The sequence below is a fragment of the Stylophora pistillata genome, chromosome 2 (genome assembly GCF_964205215.1).
Source record: "Stylophora pistillata chromosome 2, jaStyPist1.2, whole genome shotgun sequence".
Taxonomy (NCBI): Eukaryota; Metazoa; Cnidaria; class Anthozoa; order Scleractinia; family Pocilloporidae; genus Stylophora; species Stylophora pistillata.
This window is the reverse complement of record NC_142520.1, coordinates 26007050-26024314: the sequence shown is the minus strand read 5'-3', so window position 1 is coordinate 26024314 and position 17265 is coordinate 26007050. Positions and strand designations below refer to the sequence as shown.

Genomic DNA, 17265 nt, shown 5'->3' with positions numbered 1-17265 from the left:
CTTTGTCGACCTTTTGATAAAAAGAGGTGTCAGAAAGTTGCCGCAAAACTTCTTTTTGGTAGAGGTCGGTGCGCCAAACAACGACTGAGCCGCCCTTATCGGCCGTTTTGATAACTATGTCTTTGCGTTTTCTAAGACTTTTTAGAGCCGACCACTCTTCAAGAGAGATTAGAAAATTTGGTAATACGTTTGAAATTGAGTTTGTTGATATTGTGGCGGCATTTTTTGATAAAAAAAAGTCTAATGATGCGAATTGGCCCTTTGGGAGAGTCCATTTAGACTTTCGAGTCTGAAGTGTTTCGGAAGTGTCTTTGTTCGAGGTGTTAGAATCATCCTCTTTGTTGTGAAAAAAGGCTTTTAATTGAACGCGGCGAAGGAATTTTCTACGTCTTGTTTAATTGAGAATTTGTCCGTTGTTTTAGAAATGGGAACGAAATTTAAGCCCTTACTGGGGACGGATTTTTCTGAATCGGAAAGTGGAGGGTTTCTGGAATGATAACCACAGTTTTGAGGTTTTCTGGTGATGAGTGGTTAGCGATTTGGGGACCGATAAGATGATCAAGTTTTTGGGCCTTAATTTGGTTCAAATGATTGAAAAGTTTCGAATTAGTTTCCTGAATTTTGGCGCGGATACATTGTAATAAAACTGCTGGACAGATTTTGGAAAGTTCAGAGTGGCAATGTAGGATTTGTTCGGTGAGGTGATTACGTTTTTGGCACATAGCTCTGATGGTAATTCTCATGATGTTACGTGAAAGAGAATTTTGGGCGCACTGAATTTGGTGATGGTATTGTTTGGTGAATGAAGATGCATGAAAATTGGAGCGAAAACCCTTGGGAATAACTTTAGAATGAAGGCAACGACCGATGAAGTTTATGTGGCTACAAAACCTAGTTTTTGCGAAAGTGAGAATGGCTCAACGGAATGCTACATCTTTACTAATAGCGGGAAAAGGGAAAAGATAACTTACGATTTCCTGGCGTAGCTCCTTTATGAGTTTCTTGAGGCTTGGCATGGTCCGCTGTTCTGAATGCTGTGGATTGAAAAATGTTAAGACAAAAGTTAGTAGTAGCAGCAATCAAAATACAAATGAATAAAGTATAAAGGAAAAAATTTCGTAGTTTGAGTAGCCCAAAAATTTTATTGGAGTTATTTGAAGAAGAAACCTTGTTCTTTCGCCGGATTAACTTGATATAACCCCATGCCATGTACCAAGGTGCGATTTTACCCTTTCAATTTTGCCTTTTTTGTCCGCCAAAATGAGAAATATTGGAAAAAACCAAAAACTCCCCAAAAATTTAGATTGGAATGGAATCGAACTTCTTCTCATTAGGAACATATTTGGTCACATTTACTGTTTTGTTTATTTTCAAGCGACGTTCAAATAATGGTTGTCTAAACCTCGTGAAGCTGACGTAAGAACCACAAAATCGATTTGGCCGCCGTTCGCGAAAAATAAAAATGCAATTGAACTCAAATTTTTTTTTTTTTTTTGAAATAGTTCATCCAGACCTATATTCTGGCAAAGTTTGGGGATTTTCGATTTTTTTTATATTGCATACCTCAGGGCGATATTTACGGACTGCCGCTCTTAAGTAACACCTACTGCTAACTGTAATGTAATGAACTGTACCTTGGATGGGTTGAAGGCTGACATAATGCAACTCATCAATATGTCCAAGCACAAGTGGTTTGCTTTCGTCAACTGGACAATGCGGCGTAATGATTACATCATTGCTATGGGATAGATTGCTGACCACACGAATGCATGTTTTATAGCTGTTTGCTGCGGCATACAGAATCACGTGATCACCCCAAGTGCCATCTTGTTCCATGTGTGTTAGGTATTCAGTCCATGTTTGATGTCCATGAACAAAGTGAAACAGATCTGTCCCATCCGGCTGTAACGAAAATCAGTTCAAGAACCAGGATTGAATTGTTGACAGATATTTGATTGTGTAGAGTACGAATCGGGAGTTAATTATGGCAGAGTGGTATGAAACGACCTTCAATGAGTAACGTACTGAACGGAAATAACCATTGTGACTGAAAGGTTTTTCAAAACGTCCATGTCTGTTCCAAAGGCTTCGCAAACGCCAAAAAAAAAAGAGATCTATCAAGAAGAGAATGACTAGATAACTGTTATCCGTGAACTTTTTTGAAATTAACAAATAATGCATCGCTAAGTGGAAGTTGAGTGCCGAAAATATTCAGGAGCTTCCACTACTGGTAGCCAGCTCCTAGATGGAGTCTTCTCTCTCTCATGGCTAACGAATCTTGGCAACCCAGCCACGAGCCCCCACCCATGAAAGGGAAACAGGCACCAATGACACTGAATAAAAAGTGGAAACAGGAAGGCAACGGGTGGGGAAAACTGCCTAGGAACGTGCAAGTACACGCTCAAAGCACACGCAAGAACGCCTCAAACGAGGAGCACGTGGAATTCCAATGCGTGCGCATAAGCAAAAAACTTATGACTACTAGAGAACACTGATGCTTTTTGTTGTTAACTGCGTTAAATTGCGTTTAACTGCATTTAATAACAGCATCGGTAAGTAGAGGTTGAGTGCCTGAAACATCCAGGAGCTACCACGATTGGCAGCCAGCTCCTAGATGATGACTTCTCCCATGGCTGGCAAATCCTGGCGACCCAGCCATGAGCCCCAACACTAAGCCGGAAGACCTCCGAGCTGGACAGCTGTAGTTGCAGCTCCAATTCTAAAGCTGCGACCAGAGAACTTTTCAGAAATGCCTGCGGCCTGTAGTGTAGATTGTAAGAACAAAGATGGAAGGGCCCACAAAAGAGGATGGCCATCTTGATAGATAAATAGGGGACCCATACCTGGCCCTTGAAGGTGAAGGTAGTTTGTCAGAACCACGACAGGACAGAGTGATGAAAAATGGAACAGTCCTGCCTGAAAGGATCATTCTTTCCGCAGTTAATGAACACCCTGAAGCTTTGAGGATTTATTGAGGAATCTACTTGAAGATCTGCTACTGTCAGATGCGCAGTAGGGTCACTGTTAAGAAAGTGGATGGCCCCTCTAGTTTGTCTGGACAAACGAAGATACTCCGTTCCAGCCGAATGCACATATCCTGGTTGTTCTGACAAACAGATGAATTGAGGGGACCAAAAAATTCTCAAAGTTGAATAATTCAAAGACAAAATCTTCGATCAAACAATGCCTTATGACCATATCGACAGAAAAAAAATTACCAGTCTAAATAATAGCTAAAAAGTCGCAAAGACACACTCAAAGTCAGCAAGCTCTGTTTACATTTTCCGGTCGCAGTAGTCCCTGCACTTTTGAGAATTGCATTCTTCGTCACTCCAGCGCCAATTCCTTCGCTTTTAGTCTTAAATTTCAAGTGTTCGTGGAATATATAGTTTTCGTTTAAACTCCAAAAGGTCTACCTAAATCGGTATGGAACAGAATTTTTAACACAATGCTATGCGATTTCATAGCCAAGAAGTTATGTAACCAATGATGGAGAATATAATTATCTCCCGGGTCTCGTAAATGCAAGAAATGCGTTCGTTTTTGCTTCAGATCGGTCTGTTTTAGCACTTTTTTCAAAATAGGGATATTTCTTGGTTATTTTTCCTTGCATTTTATAATTTTGGTCAGGAAGACATATTGTACAGTTTGTATTCTCATGAGTTTATAATCCCTTGCTTTGGCAAAAAGCGATAGTCTGATAATCCGACAAATCGGCATATTGGCATCTTGTATGTTTATTCCTGGGAAAAATCTATGGGAGTAAAGTTATCGATTGACTCCCATTGAAAATCGGACAAAGGTAAAAGAGCAGGCGGGATTGTATATCGCAACTGTTGTGGAAACTAAAGATGTCATGAACGAAACGTTGCCGCGAAATGTAAAATGTAAAGATTTTCTTCAATTTAGGTCACTCAAAGGATATCTTCGGTTAGCATGCTCTCCTCAGCCCATCATAGAGCGAGAGAAGGTTTCAAGCGTAAAAATTAAGCATTTTTGAAGCTTTTTGAGACTCTACAACAAAAAAAAGATCGAAGCTGTGTGAAACGGAATGGAACGGTAGGTGTAAGAATTTATTACGAACTTTAGCCCAAACCAACGCATTAGGAGCAAAGGGTTTTCGTTAAAATTCTGTACCTTTAGGGATGTCCACGGTCATTTTCACGTTCCCACATAGATAAATGATTACCTCGACCCATCGTTAAAAAAGCTAAAAGATTTGCAAACAGAAAAAATCCAAATGACTTTTCGAAACTTTTGGACTCTGCATCTCACGCAACAACGACAAAGATAGAGGCCGCAGGAAGCAACATGCCCCTTGAGCGACTTGGTACTGGCTCGGCCAGTCCCGGCATTCATTCCGACCCTAGAATTAGCGAAGTCAAGTATTCCAAAGATTCCAGCAGACACCTTATTCCAAAATGGCCGCCACCCGTTAAAAATTGGGGCCAGTTACACGGAAACGAAGTTGAGGGGGCCAAATGTGTTTTCGCACGCTAAACAAAATGCCGGAAGTACCGAAGTGCACTAAAAAGGTTGATCGGGAGGAAGACTTGAATATATCTTTTAACAAATCTCCCATAAATAATAACTTATTAGTTGCATGGATTCAAGCTTTTCGAAGAGATGTTGGTCGCCTCTTCACGATCACTTCACACACCAGGGTTTGCTCGAAACACTTCAAGGAATCCAGAATACACTTGTCGGCTGGAGAGCTGTTTGTCCTACAGCTCTTCCTTCCAGTTAACCGTGGAGAGGAGGTTCTCCTAAGAACCCAAAGCCACCAAAACCCTGGTATGTAGTCACTAATGCGGTGTCTAAGAGTTTCCAAAGAAGAGTTCGAATTAAATGATACCAGCTAAAATGTTGACAGGGCACTCGAAGTCCTCAAGGTCAATGGAAATTTTCAAGAGTAGAGCACGTCCCAAGGAGAAAGCTCGTCTGTACTGAAAAGGAAAATCGAGGAGGTGAGTAATAAAGAGGATAGAACAGCCCAGTAGAAAACATGTCTGAACTGAAAAGACAAAACGAGAAGCTGAAAAACACACTTCAAGAACTAAAGGAGAAAACAAATGCTCTGGTCATTGAACTGAATGAAATGAAACAACTTTTCACATGAAGACACGGTACAACGACTTGGAGAAGAAATATTCCTCCATGAATCGGTTAAGAAATTGTCAGTCTATATCTCAAGCTACAATAAGCAGGATGATAATAACCCAGGTTAACCTTTTATATATAACACATCCCCATTTAAAACTGTACTTCACCATTTAAAAATGTACTTGACATTTGAGGTATCTTACTTCCTGAATGAGCCACTCAGACCTCAAATGCATTTTTGATGAGTTCTCTGGGAACTAAGTTCCTCTGTCAACCAATCAGATTTGGTTTGCAAAATGGACTTTGCTCTTTAGGAACTAAGTTCCTCAATAAACCAATGACATGGAAGAATACATGGCATGACATTTCTAAATTAAGGTTTGCCTATTTTATTTATGTCAACACTAAATAGAGCAGACAACGATGTTACACTTTGGAAATGAGTCGAATACACGATGGTCTACACGGCAACGAAAAGGCATCTGATACTATAGAATTCTGTAAAAAATGCCACAACGGTTTTGCCGCGCTTTTTACCAGCGCTAATACATAATCTTATTATAAGTTTTCTTGTGTAGTATCGCTAAGTATTTTTACAAGTTGTACCGTAATTTGACGAGCCCGCAGGGCGTGTGAAAGTACAAAAAAGGAGTAAAAATACTCAGCGGTACTATGCAAAAAAACGGCTAATAAGTTATTTATTATCCTACACGCCAAACTGTTATCTACGTTGTTCAGTGCAGGTGAATTTCGCGGATATTTATTTACGGGGAATGCGTGACAGAAGTATGCGAAGCGGTACCAAACTGACGCGTTGTTTTGTTGCTGTTTCTATTTTCTTCAATGAATTAAAGGAAGAAATTTCCTGGACGACGAGCTGTTCTTCTTCGTTTGATTCATCTGGTAAACTTAGATCTATATTTGCCAGCCATTCTGACTCTTCGTCGTCGGATATTTGATTCAAATTGTCTGCCGTTTTGTTTTTCGTCATTTAACTACAAATCCACCATTCTTCGCTTGCGCGATGCGAGAAAATCTGTTTAACCGATACTGTAGATTACAAATACCGGGTGACATTTGTACTCAACCAATCGTTTTCTAACATTTTCAACGCTGTAGTGTATGTATAAAGGGCAGAAATTTCCTCTCCTACGATTCAAATGCGTTGTTTATTTTGTTTCGGAAAAGTATTTTGCTACGCTGCAATGATCTCGTCTTGGTTGGTCAAAAACTGACAGGTGTATTCATGCGTGGAAATGAACTTGCAGTTGCGAAATGAGATGAAATCGGCGTTGAGTTTTTTGTTTTCCTCTTTTCTCTCGGGAGTTAAAAAAATCCATTCCCAAAGGAAAATTAGGCAGATCTTCATAGGCTTATTCGCTTGTTGCCATGTCTAGTCTAACATTTTTACGGAAGTTTTAGCCGGTTTTTAATGAAAAATGCCGAAGTCACTCGCGCGAAAAACAAAGTGTCGCGAGGCATTTGACATGGCATATGGTATTCCATGGACTGGACTGGACTGGACTGGACTGGACTGGACTAGTAAAACGCGGACTAGTAAAGCGCGGACTAGTAAAACGCGGACTAGTAAAACGCGGACTAGTAAAACGCGGACTAGTAAAACGCGGACTAGTAAAACGCGGACTAGTAAAACGACAACAACAAAAAAAACAATTTCATACGAAGTCGATCATAAGACTTAATGGCAAGCCAATTTAGTAAATGACAATCCCTGTTTGACTTTTAAGCTGCAAATGGGTTTGACATGCGCCAGATACAAACGAATTTATAAGTTTAGGCTAAGAAAGAATTTTATTCAGCACCAGTTCAAAATTCTAAAATACACTTTCGTCGTAAATTTCACGGCAGAAACGCAGGAATTCGATGAATAAACGTCGCATTAAATCTCCTTGTGTCTAGGTAGAAAGAGTCTCATTGACTTCAGCTTTTCGGTGGAAGAATAACCGATTTACACACGCCGTTACAGAAAACAAACAAGCAGACTGACGACTCCAAAACACAATTTGCATTCACTTACAATGTCACTTTCCGTGACATTTTAAAACGGAACAGAGGTAAATCTTCGAAGATTAATCGTCGTTGGAAATAAAAAATACTTTTCTGCAAGTTTCTTGATGATCCCAAGTGCAAGGCAGTGCGGATGTTCGCGATGGATTTCAGTAAGGCCTTTGACTCTGTGAGCCATCAACTCCTTGCTGAGAAACTTAAGAGTCTACCACTTAACCCGTATATCATAAACTGGTGGTTAGGTTTTTTGCGAGATAGAAAACAAAGAGTTATTTTCGGGAATCATGTCTGTAATTGGAAAACAGTTAACAAGGGCACAACCCAGGGTAGTGTCTCAGGACCTTATTTGTTCAATATATTTCTTAACGATCTGGAAATTAAATTAGGGAACGAGACACTTGGTTTCAAATACGCTGATGACTGTACGATTATTGCTCCGGTATATTATTATAAAGATCACTCTGTAGACTTAATAAATCAGTTTTTACAGTGGGCAAGCCAAAATAGAATGAATTCAAATTCTACTAAATGTAAAGAGCTTATTATGTATAAAAAAAGGTCACACTGCCGAGGCCTACAAAAGTATTTTTGGCATACCTCAGACTAGTACAATAACAATTCTTGGTCTCACGTTTCAGCCGAACTGCAAATTCAGTACTCACCTAAAAGAAAAGTTAGGTAAAGCTAATAAAGGGTTATACGTTATCAGATGCCTCCGCAAGGAAGGATGTAGCCAAGCAGAAGTAGATGTTTTATTTAATTCCATTGTCCTACCTAATATCACTTATGCTCTATCTGTGCATGGGGCCTCTGAGTCAGAGCTAACTATAGCCCAGCAGTTTTTAGATCGTTGTTTTAAACGTAAATACATATCTAAGAAATTAGTGATAGGTGACTTACTTAAAACGCAAGATCACAAAATTTGTCGCAAGGTTTCAACTATCCTGAGCCATCCTCTTAGAGCCTACTTCCCTGAGACCAAGATCACGAGGTATAATTTGAGAAATAAATCCCCTGTCATGCCCGCTATTCGCACAAACCGTTTTAAGAATACATTTTTTAATAGAATTGTTTTTAAGTATAATGTAGCTTTGTGAAAGTGTACTTCCTGTATTAGATGTAACATAAGATATGTAATTTTATCTTTTGAACAATAAAGACACACAGACACACAGACAGATCTCTGTTTTTCTCTTTACGAGAAAATCGTCGTATGATCAATTAACTCGTGTGTGTTTGTCACACAAGTACTGCTGTGTCTTCAAAAGCGTATGCTTCAATTGACAGGTGTCACATCGTGACAGTTACTTTTCCAAGAAATGTTTGAAAATTTGTTCGGAAGCCTTTTAACTACCTTTACAAATAAAAATCTTTCGTTGAAAGTTTTCTCTTTAATTTGAAGAACCCGAATGATTTTAGGGCTACAATTACGAGTTTATTTACGGGAAAATCCTCCTTGAACTGAACAATTTTATAGCGAGTGAGTTATAAAGAAAACAAACGTTATTCAAGTTAAAGAGAAAGCTTTCGCCGAAATATTTTTATTTGTCAATGTAAAGATAGTTAAAAGGCTTCCGAACAAATTTTCAAACATTTTTTTGAAAAGTAACTGTCACGATGTGACACCTGTCAATTGAAGCATACGCTTTTGAAGAAACAGCAGTACTTGTGTGACAAACACACACGTGTTAACTGATCATGCCACGATTTTCTCGTAAAGAGAAAAACAGAGATCTTACGAAAAGTATTTTTTATTTCCAACGACGATTAATCTTCGAAGATTTACCTCTGTTCCGTTTTAAAATGTCACGGAAAGTGACATTGTAAGTGAATGCAAATATGTGTTTCCCGCTCTTTTTGGTTTTTATCTTTTTTCACACGCACGCACAAATGACAACTTTGTCCGCAACGGACGCGGGTCCTTTCGTTTCAAAAAAATTTGGCAAAATCGGTCAGCCCCACCCAGGCACACCGGCGTCTTTGATGATTTTTAGAATTTTGAAACTTTTAGGAAACCGCAAAAATTGGGTCGCATTAGAAAATGCTTATGTTGACAGAGTTTAATCCCTAGAGTAAACAATTCGGTCGTAATTCGACCCGAGCCTTAAAGAATCCAGGATGCTACACCAATTTTTGAACAGTTCAGAAATATACGACAGTTCAGAAGTTCCCATTACGGACCGACCTATGCTGGTGAATAACAGTTTTATCTTTTTCTAACGCATAAAAACAATGATTGCTAAAAGAACCCGAATGATTTAGGGCTACAATTACGAGTTTAATTACGGCAAAATCCTCCTTGAACTTCACAATTTGATGGCGAGTGATTTATAAAGAAAACAAGCGTTATTCAAGTTAAAGAGGATGTTTTCGCCGAAACATTTTTTTGATAAGCAACTGTGACGATGTGACACCTGTCAATTGAAGAAGAAAGAAGCATACGCTTTTGAAGAAACAGCAGTACTGGTATGACAAACACACACGAGTTAAATTATCATGCGACGATTTTCTCGTAAAAAGAGAAACAGTTAGAGATCTTACGGAAAGTATTTTTTATTTCAAACGACGATTAATCTTCGAAGATTTACCTCTGTTCCGTTTTAAAATTTCACTGAAAGTCAAATTGTAAGTGAATGCAAATATGTGTTTTGGCCGGGAGTTGTCAGTCTGCTTGTTTGTTTTCTGTAATGGCGTGTGTAAATCGGTGGTTTCTTCCACCGAAAAGCTGAAGTCAATGAGACTCTTTCTACCTACACACAAGGAGATTTAATGCGACTTTTATTCATCGAATTCCTGCGTTTCTGCCGTGAAATTTACGACGAAAGTGTATTTTAGGATTTTGAACTGGTGCTGAATAAATTCTTTCTTAGGCTAAACTTATAAATTCGTTTGTATTTGGCGCATGTCAAACCCATTTGCAGCTTAAAAGTCAAACAGGGATTGTCACTTACTAAATTGGCTTGCCATTAAGTCTTATGATCGACTTCGTATGAAATTGTTTTTTTTGTTGTTGTCGTTTTACTAGTCCGCGTTTTACTAGTCCGCGTTTTACTAGTCCGCGTTTTACTAGTCCGCGTTTTACTAGTCCAGTCCAGTCCAGTCCAGTCCACGAAATACCATATGCCATTTGACATCACTAGCGTGAATCAGTGGGAAGCACGCTCGCGCAATGATTGAGTTTGATTGCACGACTCTTAGGGCCTGATTACATGAGCCGGGCTGGCCCTGTTAGCCGGGCTGATTTCTTTTGTTTTGGTGTTCGCCAAAGCGTGAAAACAAAAGAAATCAGCCCCGGCTAACCGGGCCAGCTCGGCTCATGTAATCAGGCCCTTACAAGCTATGTTATGATAAGCAACATAAACCGGTCTAAAAACTTATCGCAAGAGCAACATTACCGGGGGAGACTGTTTTGACTTGTGTACATCACCATTTCAAAATCTACCTCTCATCTGTTTCGTGATTACGCAAGTTGTGAAAATCCAAGTTGTGTACACCCTTGAACGTTAAAAATATATTAAGTCGAAGGAACAGTTTTGGTCTAAGTTCACATTTTTGGTAACAAAATGAAAATGCACACATATCGGTTTAAAAGGTGAAGAGTTCGTACCAGATACAAAGGTGGTCTTTTCTTTTGGTTTTTTTTTTTTTTTTTTTGGCAATACTGACATCTCGCGCGCGAAATGACGAAACTATACGGGAATCCTTGTTTACAATATTTGCCTCATTAGCATAGGCAATTCAGTTTCTGGTGGAGCTAAAAATAAATCAGTTCTGAGTATCGAAAGGTCAAAGTACAATTAAGTCAGCCAATGAATACGAGCCTGATGCATTGAATACTTTTTCTGCAACACGGGTTTAAAAACTCAAATATTTACATAGAATGTATGAGCTCATTAGCGCTTTTGCCACCCAGAAATTTTGCAGTTTATGATGGACTATTTCTCCTTGAATATTACACCCAAAGAGCTAAAAATTTCACCTTGTGCTAAGGTTTTCTAGCTCTTTAGCTTCCTGAAGTCAATTTGTATCTAACATGCTTCCTTCATTACGCAAAGCCGTATGCAAATGAGCAAAAATGTAAACAATGACGTCAGCATGAATCCGCCTACACGAAGGCTTGAAATTCTATTTGAGAACGATTGTGGGCACTGTTTTAAAAACCGAATTCAGTGGCCACTTTGTTAAAAGCAAAATGTGCGAGGAAACGGGAAAGGAATATTCCGAAATGGTGCAAATGATCATGAAAGCGAATGCTAAAAGGCGATTATGTGACACTTGGTAAGTTGCAAGATGACATATGTTATCATGTATCAGACGAAATAACAGTTTTCAAAATTATCAGCTTGCATTCTCCACCCAATCTACTGTCTCCAGTCTGCATTTTGTACCTAGTCTGCATTTCGTACCCGGTTTGCAGTCTGTAATTTTTTCTGACCGATAGCTCAAATCCGGGATTACATTGCAAGTTAATAGAGTCCTAAAGTGTGACGTCACGTTGCCATGACAGCATTTTTTTCTGGTCTAAACAGTTTAAACTCATACTTCAAACATGGCATCTTTATCGATATGCTCACTTGTTTCTTTCTTTTCTGGAGAGCGGAAATCGCTTGATCGCGGAGAAAACCACTTCAAATCCGACCATGTCCAAAGCTTTATTTATTCCAGGGGAGTCATCAAAGGTGAAGTCCAAGCAAGCATGAAAAATAAGGACTACAAAGTCACAGTAAGTTGCCAATTTGGGATCACCACGTGTGTTCAATTCGAAGAACTCCCAACCCCGATTTCACCTCCAATTTAATGTTTATATTGCGGAATATATATTGCAACTTACGTGTCTGTTTCGAATTATCTTTTTATCAGATTTATCTCGATGAAAACCTTGAAATAAAAAACACAGATTGCGAGTGTCCTCGCGGCGAGTTCAAGTGCAGTCACGCGGCAGCCATATTTATTTATGGCATCCATAACCTTAGCAGGACGGACCTGGAATGCCAATGAAAACAAAAGCGAAAGGCAGAAAGCATACAGTCTGCAAGCCAGATGTTTCCAGCGCCACCGAAGAAGAAGGATTACAGCCCTTTGGTGCGCGATCCTAGCCGAGAAGATCGGATGTGGCTGTACAGCGAACTAAAGCGCTATGGCAAATTTATAGGGACCTGCTGGATCTTGAGTCCCGAACCACAACCTGCTACCCCTCTCCTGAACAAGACGATTGAGGATATCATTTACTCAGAAGGTTTCCTTATGGCATCTACGAAGGAAAAACAATTAGAGTACTTGATTGAGAATGCCAAAGTAGAGGAGAGAGCCATAAATGTTGTGAGCACCCTCACGCCTGGCCAGCGAAACAGCCCTGCATGGCACCAAGCTCGTAGAGGCCGCCTGACTGCCAGTAATTTTGGCTCCGTCCTCCAGGCAAAAAGAGTTACACCGTCTCTTATCAAGCTACTACTTGGGGAATACAACTTGAGTGGAGTTAAAGCAATTGCATGGGGACAGGACAATGAGACTGAGGCCCTGAAATCCTTCACCAACATCACAAACTTTACACCTGTACAGACCGACCTTTGGCTACACGAGTCCGGAGTTCTGGGTGCTTCCCCTGATGGACTTGTGGGAGATGACTTGGTGATTGAGTGTAAGTGCCCCTACGCACATCGAAATGCAACAATCAAGGAAACTTGTGGGCACAAAGACTTTTACTTGGTGGAGAAGGAAGGGAATTATACGCTGTCTACCACACATGTTTACTGGCATCAGTGTCGAGGCCAGATGTTCCTGACAAAACGCAAATTCTGCTACTTTGTTGTATGGACCACAAAGGATAGTGTAGTTATCAAGATTGAACGAGATGAATCTTGGGAGCACAATATTACTATCTTGAGTGATTTTTACTTTCATCAACTATTCCCAAAGATTACCGAGGGAGAACTTTGAAAAGTGGTGCACAGATGCTGGACATAATCAGAGTGGGGGGGGGGGGGGGAGGGGGGAGTGGGAGCTAATGTAAATAGGCAATAGCTAATGTTAAAAGGTATTTTTTTAAATTTCATACATTAATTTCTTAATATAACATTACATATTCTACACTCAGATAGAGACACAAGATAAAGAACCCACATTTTTCCATTTAGCATAGTAACTTAATAAATTACATTCTTCCTGAAAGCAAGCGTAAACAATTTTTTTTTTGCAACCAATGGCTACTGGTAGCTGGTAACACTTATCCTGGTTACTCAACAGGGCCCAGGTGCATAAAACTTATGCCACACTTAAGTAGGCTTGCATAGCAATGCAAAGGGAAGGGGAGGGAGCCAAAACAAAATCCGTGCAGACACAGGTTATTTTTTCTGACTACCTCTCACCATCCCTTAAGCTAATTTAGGTGTGGCTTTAGTTTTATACACCTGGACTCAGGCTCCCAGCTTCACAGACACAAAAGTAAAACCTTTAAGCCAGCACGACTTTCACACTTGGAACTACTGGACGAAAGAATTCCATACTGGTCACATACCCCTGACCTGGATTTAGTTGAAATGACAATTTAAGAATGTCACTGGATTTCATTATAATCTATTTTCACAGAACACATAGTATTTTGTATTAATGAACATAAAGGAGATGAATATCAGAAAAATGTAAAACTGACCACATCATATTTTTGACCAAAGCTATGTCAATACCATTTGATCTGTTACAGTAGGGCTTCTAGTAATACAAAAATAATATTAAAAACTCATTGTACTATAATTTAGTTGAAAAAAAGTTCTATTCAGTCAAATTCAAAGTCTTCGCAGCCATCCTTGATCAATGGATACTGCAAATTAACAAGAGCTGAGCACAGTTGGCATAGCTTGTCAGCATGGCACCTCAAAAATGCTGGGATGAAGCCAAGGATGCGAAAACTCTTAAGTCTTGCATTTGCACGCTCTACGTGGATGCGACATCGAGCTATTGATTTTGTCGCCCTTGCCTCACTCTCTGTAAACTTTCCATTCTTGAGAAATGGTGGTATGTTCACTGAAACACCTCTTGGAACTACATTGCTGATGAGAAAACCTTTGTCTGCCAGAACAAGATCACCAGCACTCAAATGTTTACAAAATCCAGACTCTTTAACCATGACCTTGTCACTGACTGAGCCAGGAAAAAGATCACTAACATGAGGGACATGAGCTTAGGTGCAGCAATTTCAATGTCTGTACAATCAATCACAATCTGGCAACTGCTGTACTCAGTAAAAGAGGATGGCAAACACATCTTGTTCTTTTCTCTAGATGGCATGGTTGTCATGATGTCTTTGAACAGGAGAGAATGCAGAACATGGACAAAAGTTAGTACTATGTTAGCAACAGTTGCAACACTGCATGAAAACAACTGGGCTAAATGTAGATTGGTATAATTTTGTTTCAGTTTCATCAGAGTGATAAATATCTGGTCCTCAAGTGTGATTGCCGCAACCTTCCATCCAGCATAATAGTTTATTTCACCCTTGAATCTTGAAACATATCCCACAACAATATCAAAAACATCCTTAGTGGGTAGACCTGTCTCCATCCGTATCACCTCAGGGCTCAAGCTCTTAGCAGAGTAGGGTGCACTATAGTAACTTGACATTTCCTTGTGTTTAGCAAGTTCTGTTGAAGTCATGTCAAGCTCTATTGACAGCAGAGCTTCTTTGGAACTTGTCTTTTCCTCTTGTGAGCATTCAGTGGAACATGGTTCAGAGTTCTCTTTAATCTCTTCAAGCACAGATGCTACAGTTGGTAATTTCGTGGGCTCGGCAGACACTTTCCGTTTTTTCTTGGGGGTAGGTGTACTGGGAGGTGTTGGTCCTGTACCTGGCAGCAAATCCAAACTATCAAACAGCTTGTGCCTGTTTCTGTCACTGATGGTTGGCATATTTTCTTTTCGCCCATCTTTAAAGTGACAACTGCAAAGTCGCAAATGTTTGCTGGGCTTTCTATCTCCTCTCCTATAACAGAAAAAGACAGAAGCAGTTACTATACTTGCGCTTAAAAAACCCAAAGTTTAGTTGGTCACATGCTTAACCTTGTAGTCTAAGACGTGAATGCGAAGCGAGTATTTCTCTGAGCTTGTTACTTAATACTAGTTAGTGTAAAAGCTTTGATACTCACAACTATCATATAGTTTTTTAGTAACTAAATAATCTTAGATCAAGACTGAAGACAAGGAAAGGCAAAGCCGCGAGAAAACAAATAAGACAAGAAAGAGAAACAGCTAATTGTGAATCAGTTTGAGATAAAAAAAACAGCTATTTCTAATCGATGGTACACCATCGAAATATATATTTTTCGAAAAATACTCACCTTACAAATGATACCCACTTATCATAGAGTGTTTTATGTTTTTTCTGGTCTGGAAACGAAAAGAATCGGCAGCAGTGGCTTTCAGATGTGTGATTGCAATCTGGATGAAAACACTGGCCCATCGCAAACTTCGTCTCCGTGGCGTTTTGACTCGAATTATTGCTCACCAGGTGCTTTTGTCCGCTTATTATACTCTTCAATAGTAAGGCCAAAGGTTATCTTGATTCTCTTTATCTTATTTCTATTATTGGAGGATAAAATGCGCTATTATAGCTCTTGAAGTGCTCGAGGTCAACGACAATGTGTCACGCTAGGGACGCCATATTGGTTTGTTTAGACCATAGAATTCCGGTGCTATGGAAACGTGACGTAAGCACTTTAGGACTCTATTATCTTAAAAACTCTTTCAAAAGTTATGTATACACGACTTATTCACAGTTTCCTTTGATTAGTCTGGGTATCCCATCCTTAATTTCTAACTAAAAGTGAGGGTCACTACACGCTTCTGCTAGAGAAACACCAAATTTTGAGCTTGAGCATTAATATTTTTATTTTAACGAGACCAAACTGGTCTTCAGGACATAACAAACAGTTAACCCTTTGCATACTAAGTGAACACATATCTCCAGATAATACCGTTACTACTTTTGATACTTTTTTCTTGTTGAACTTAAGACACAACATTTTGTGTAAGTGTGTAAATTCTGCCGGCTAATTGATGTGACACCTAATGCAACCTAAAACGCCCACAATGATTCCTGATTTTCATTGCAGTGAACCGTTCGTATGGCAACAAATCCCAAAGTACAGCATTTTGCTCCAAGAGCAACACCAAAAACATGTCGATCTTTTAAGATAAAAACTTGTTAAAAAAATCAAAAGTTTGCGTTTCAATCACACCCCAGGGCCACATCTTGGGAGTTTGGCAAGAAAATTCCTTCTCACTTTGTCTGCCAGCCCTTGTTTCTCCATTTGATGAAAGCCAGTGTCGCGAACACAACCGTTGCCTCGTTCATGCCCGAAAAGAGTTCTGGGTAATTCCGCCATAACTCGAAAAGGCAACTCCTATCATTTCCATTTGAAATAATTATTAGAATAGTGTCGGGCCATCCAGTCCTACCAGCAAAATATCGCATCGATTGAAATTTTTACCGGTCAAAACTTGGCCACATAGCCTTGGTAGGTCCTGGAAGCCATCCACAGATGGGCCCGAGACAACTTCACTTGTGAACTCGCCAAGCTGGCAGTAAAGCATCGTTGGCGGTCCAGTCTACATGAAACCATGACTCAACAAAGGTGGACTGCACTTAAATTTTAAAGGTAATGAGCAGTTTTATAATAATTTTAAATCGCACCTAGAATGAGACAATGTGCTGTCCGTCAATGCCGTGCGGGATCAATTAAGCAACCAAAAGGCCGAAAAATCTGTCTCAATATTGCCTCCTTTGCGCGGTTTTAGAATGGCATCACTCAACATTAATCAATTAACTACTCATACAGAAGAATTAAGAATCATATTAGCAAGCAATGATATCGATATTTTTTCCATAAATGAAACGAAACTGAACGAGAGTATTCGAGATCATGAAGTTCATATTCCGGGAAACGAAATAGTTTGCCGCGATAGACTAACAAAATGCGGCGGAGAGATATGCTTCTATGTAAAAACTTCAATCAACTTTACAGTACGAAATGACTTACACATGGATACACTAGAAAATCTTTGCTTGGAAATCCATAAGCCAAATTCAAAATCTTTTGTGACTGTTACTTGGTACAGACCACCTGACTCTCCTATTGGCAT

The 17265-nt window shown here is 39.6% G+C and overlaps 1 protein-coding gene across 5 annotated transcripts in view; it reads right to left on the bottom strand.

The window, feature by feature from the left end:
- LOC111344113 (uncharacterized) overlaps positions 1–17265 on the bottom strand; it is a 91625-nt gene that overhangs the window by 52638 nt on the left and 21722 nt on the right. For all 5 annotated transcript variants that reach the window (XR_015996905.1, XR_015996906.1, XM_088749883.1 and 2 more), the window contains exons 9-10: positions 1635–1902; positions 972–1034 (exon numbers count right to left, since the gene is read on the bottom strand). Coding sequence is in view for 3 of the 5 variants with exons in the window: in XM_088749883.1 (XP_088606009.1) it covers positions 972–1034; positions 1635–1902 (331 nt within the window). In the remaining 2 variants the exon portion in view is untranslated. The remainder of the gene's footprint in view (positions 1–971; positions 1035–1634; positions 1903–17265) is intronic.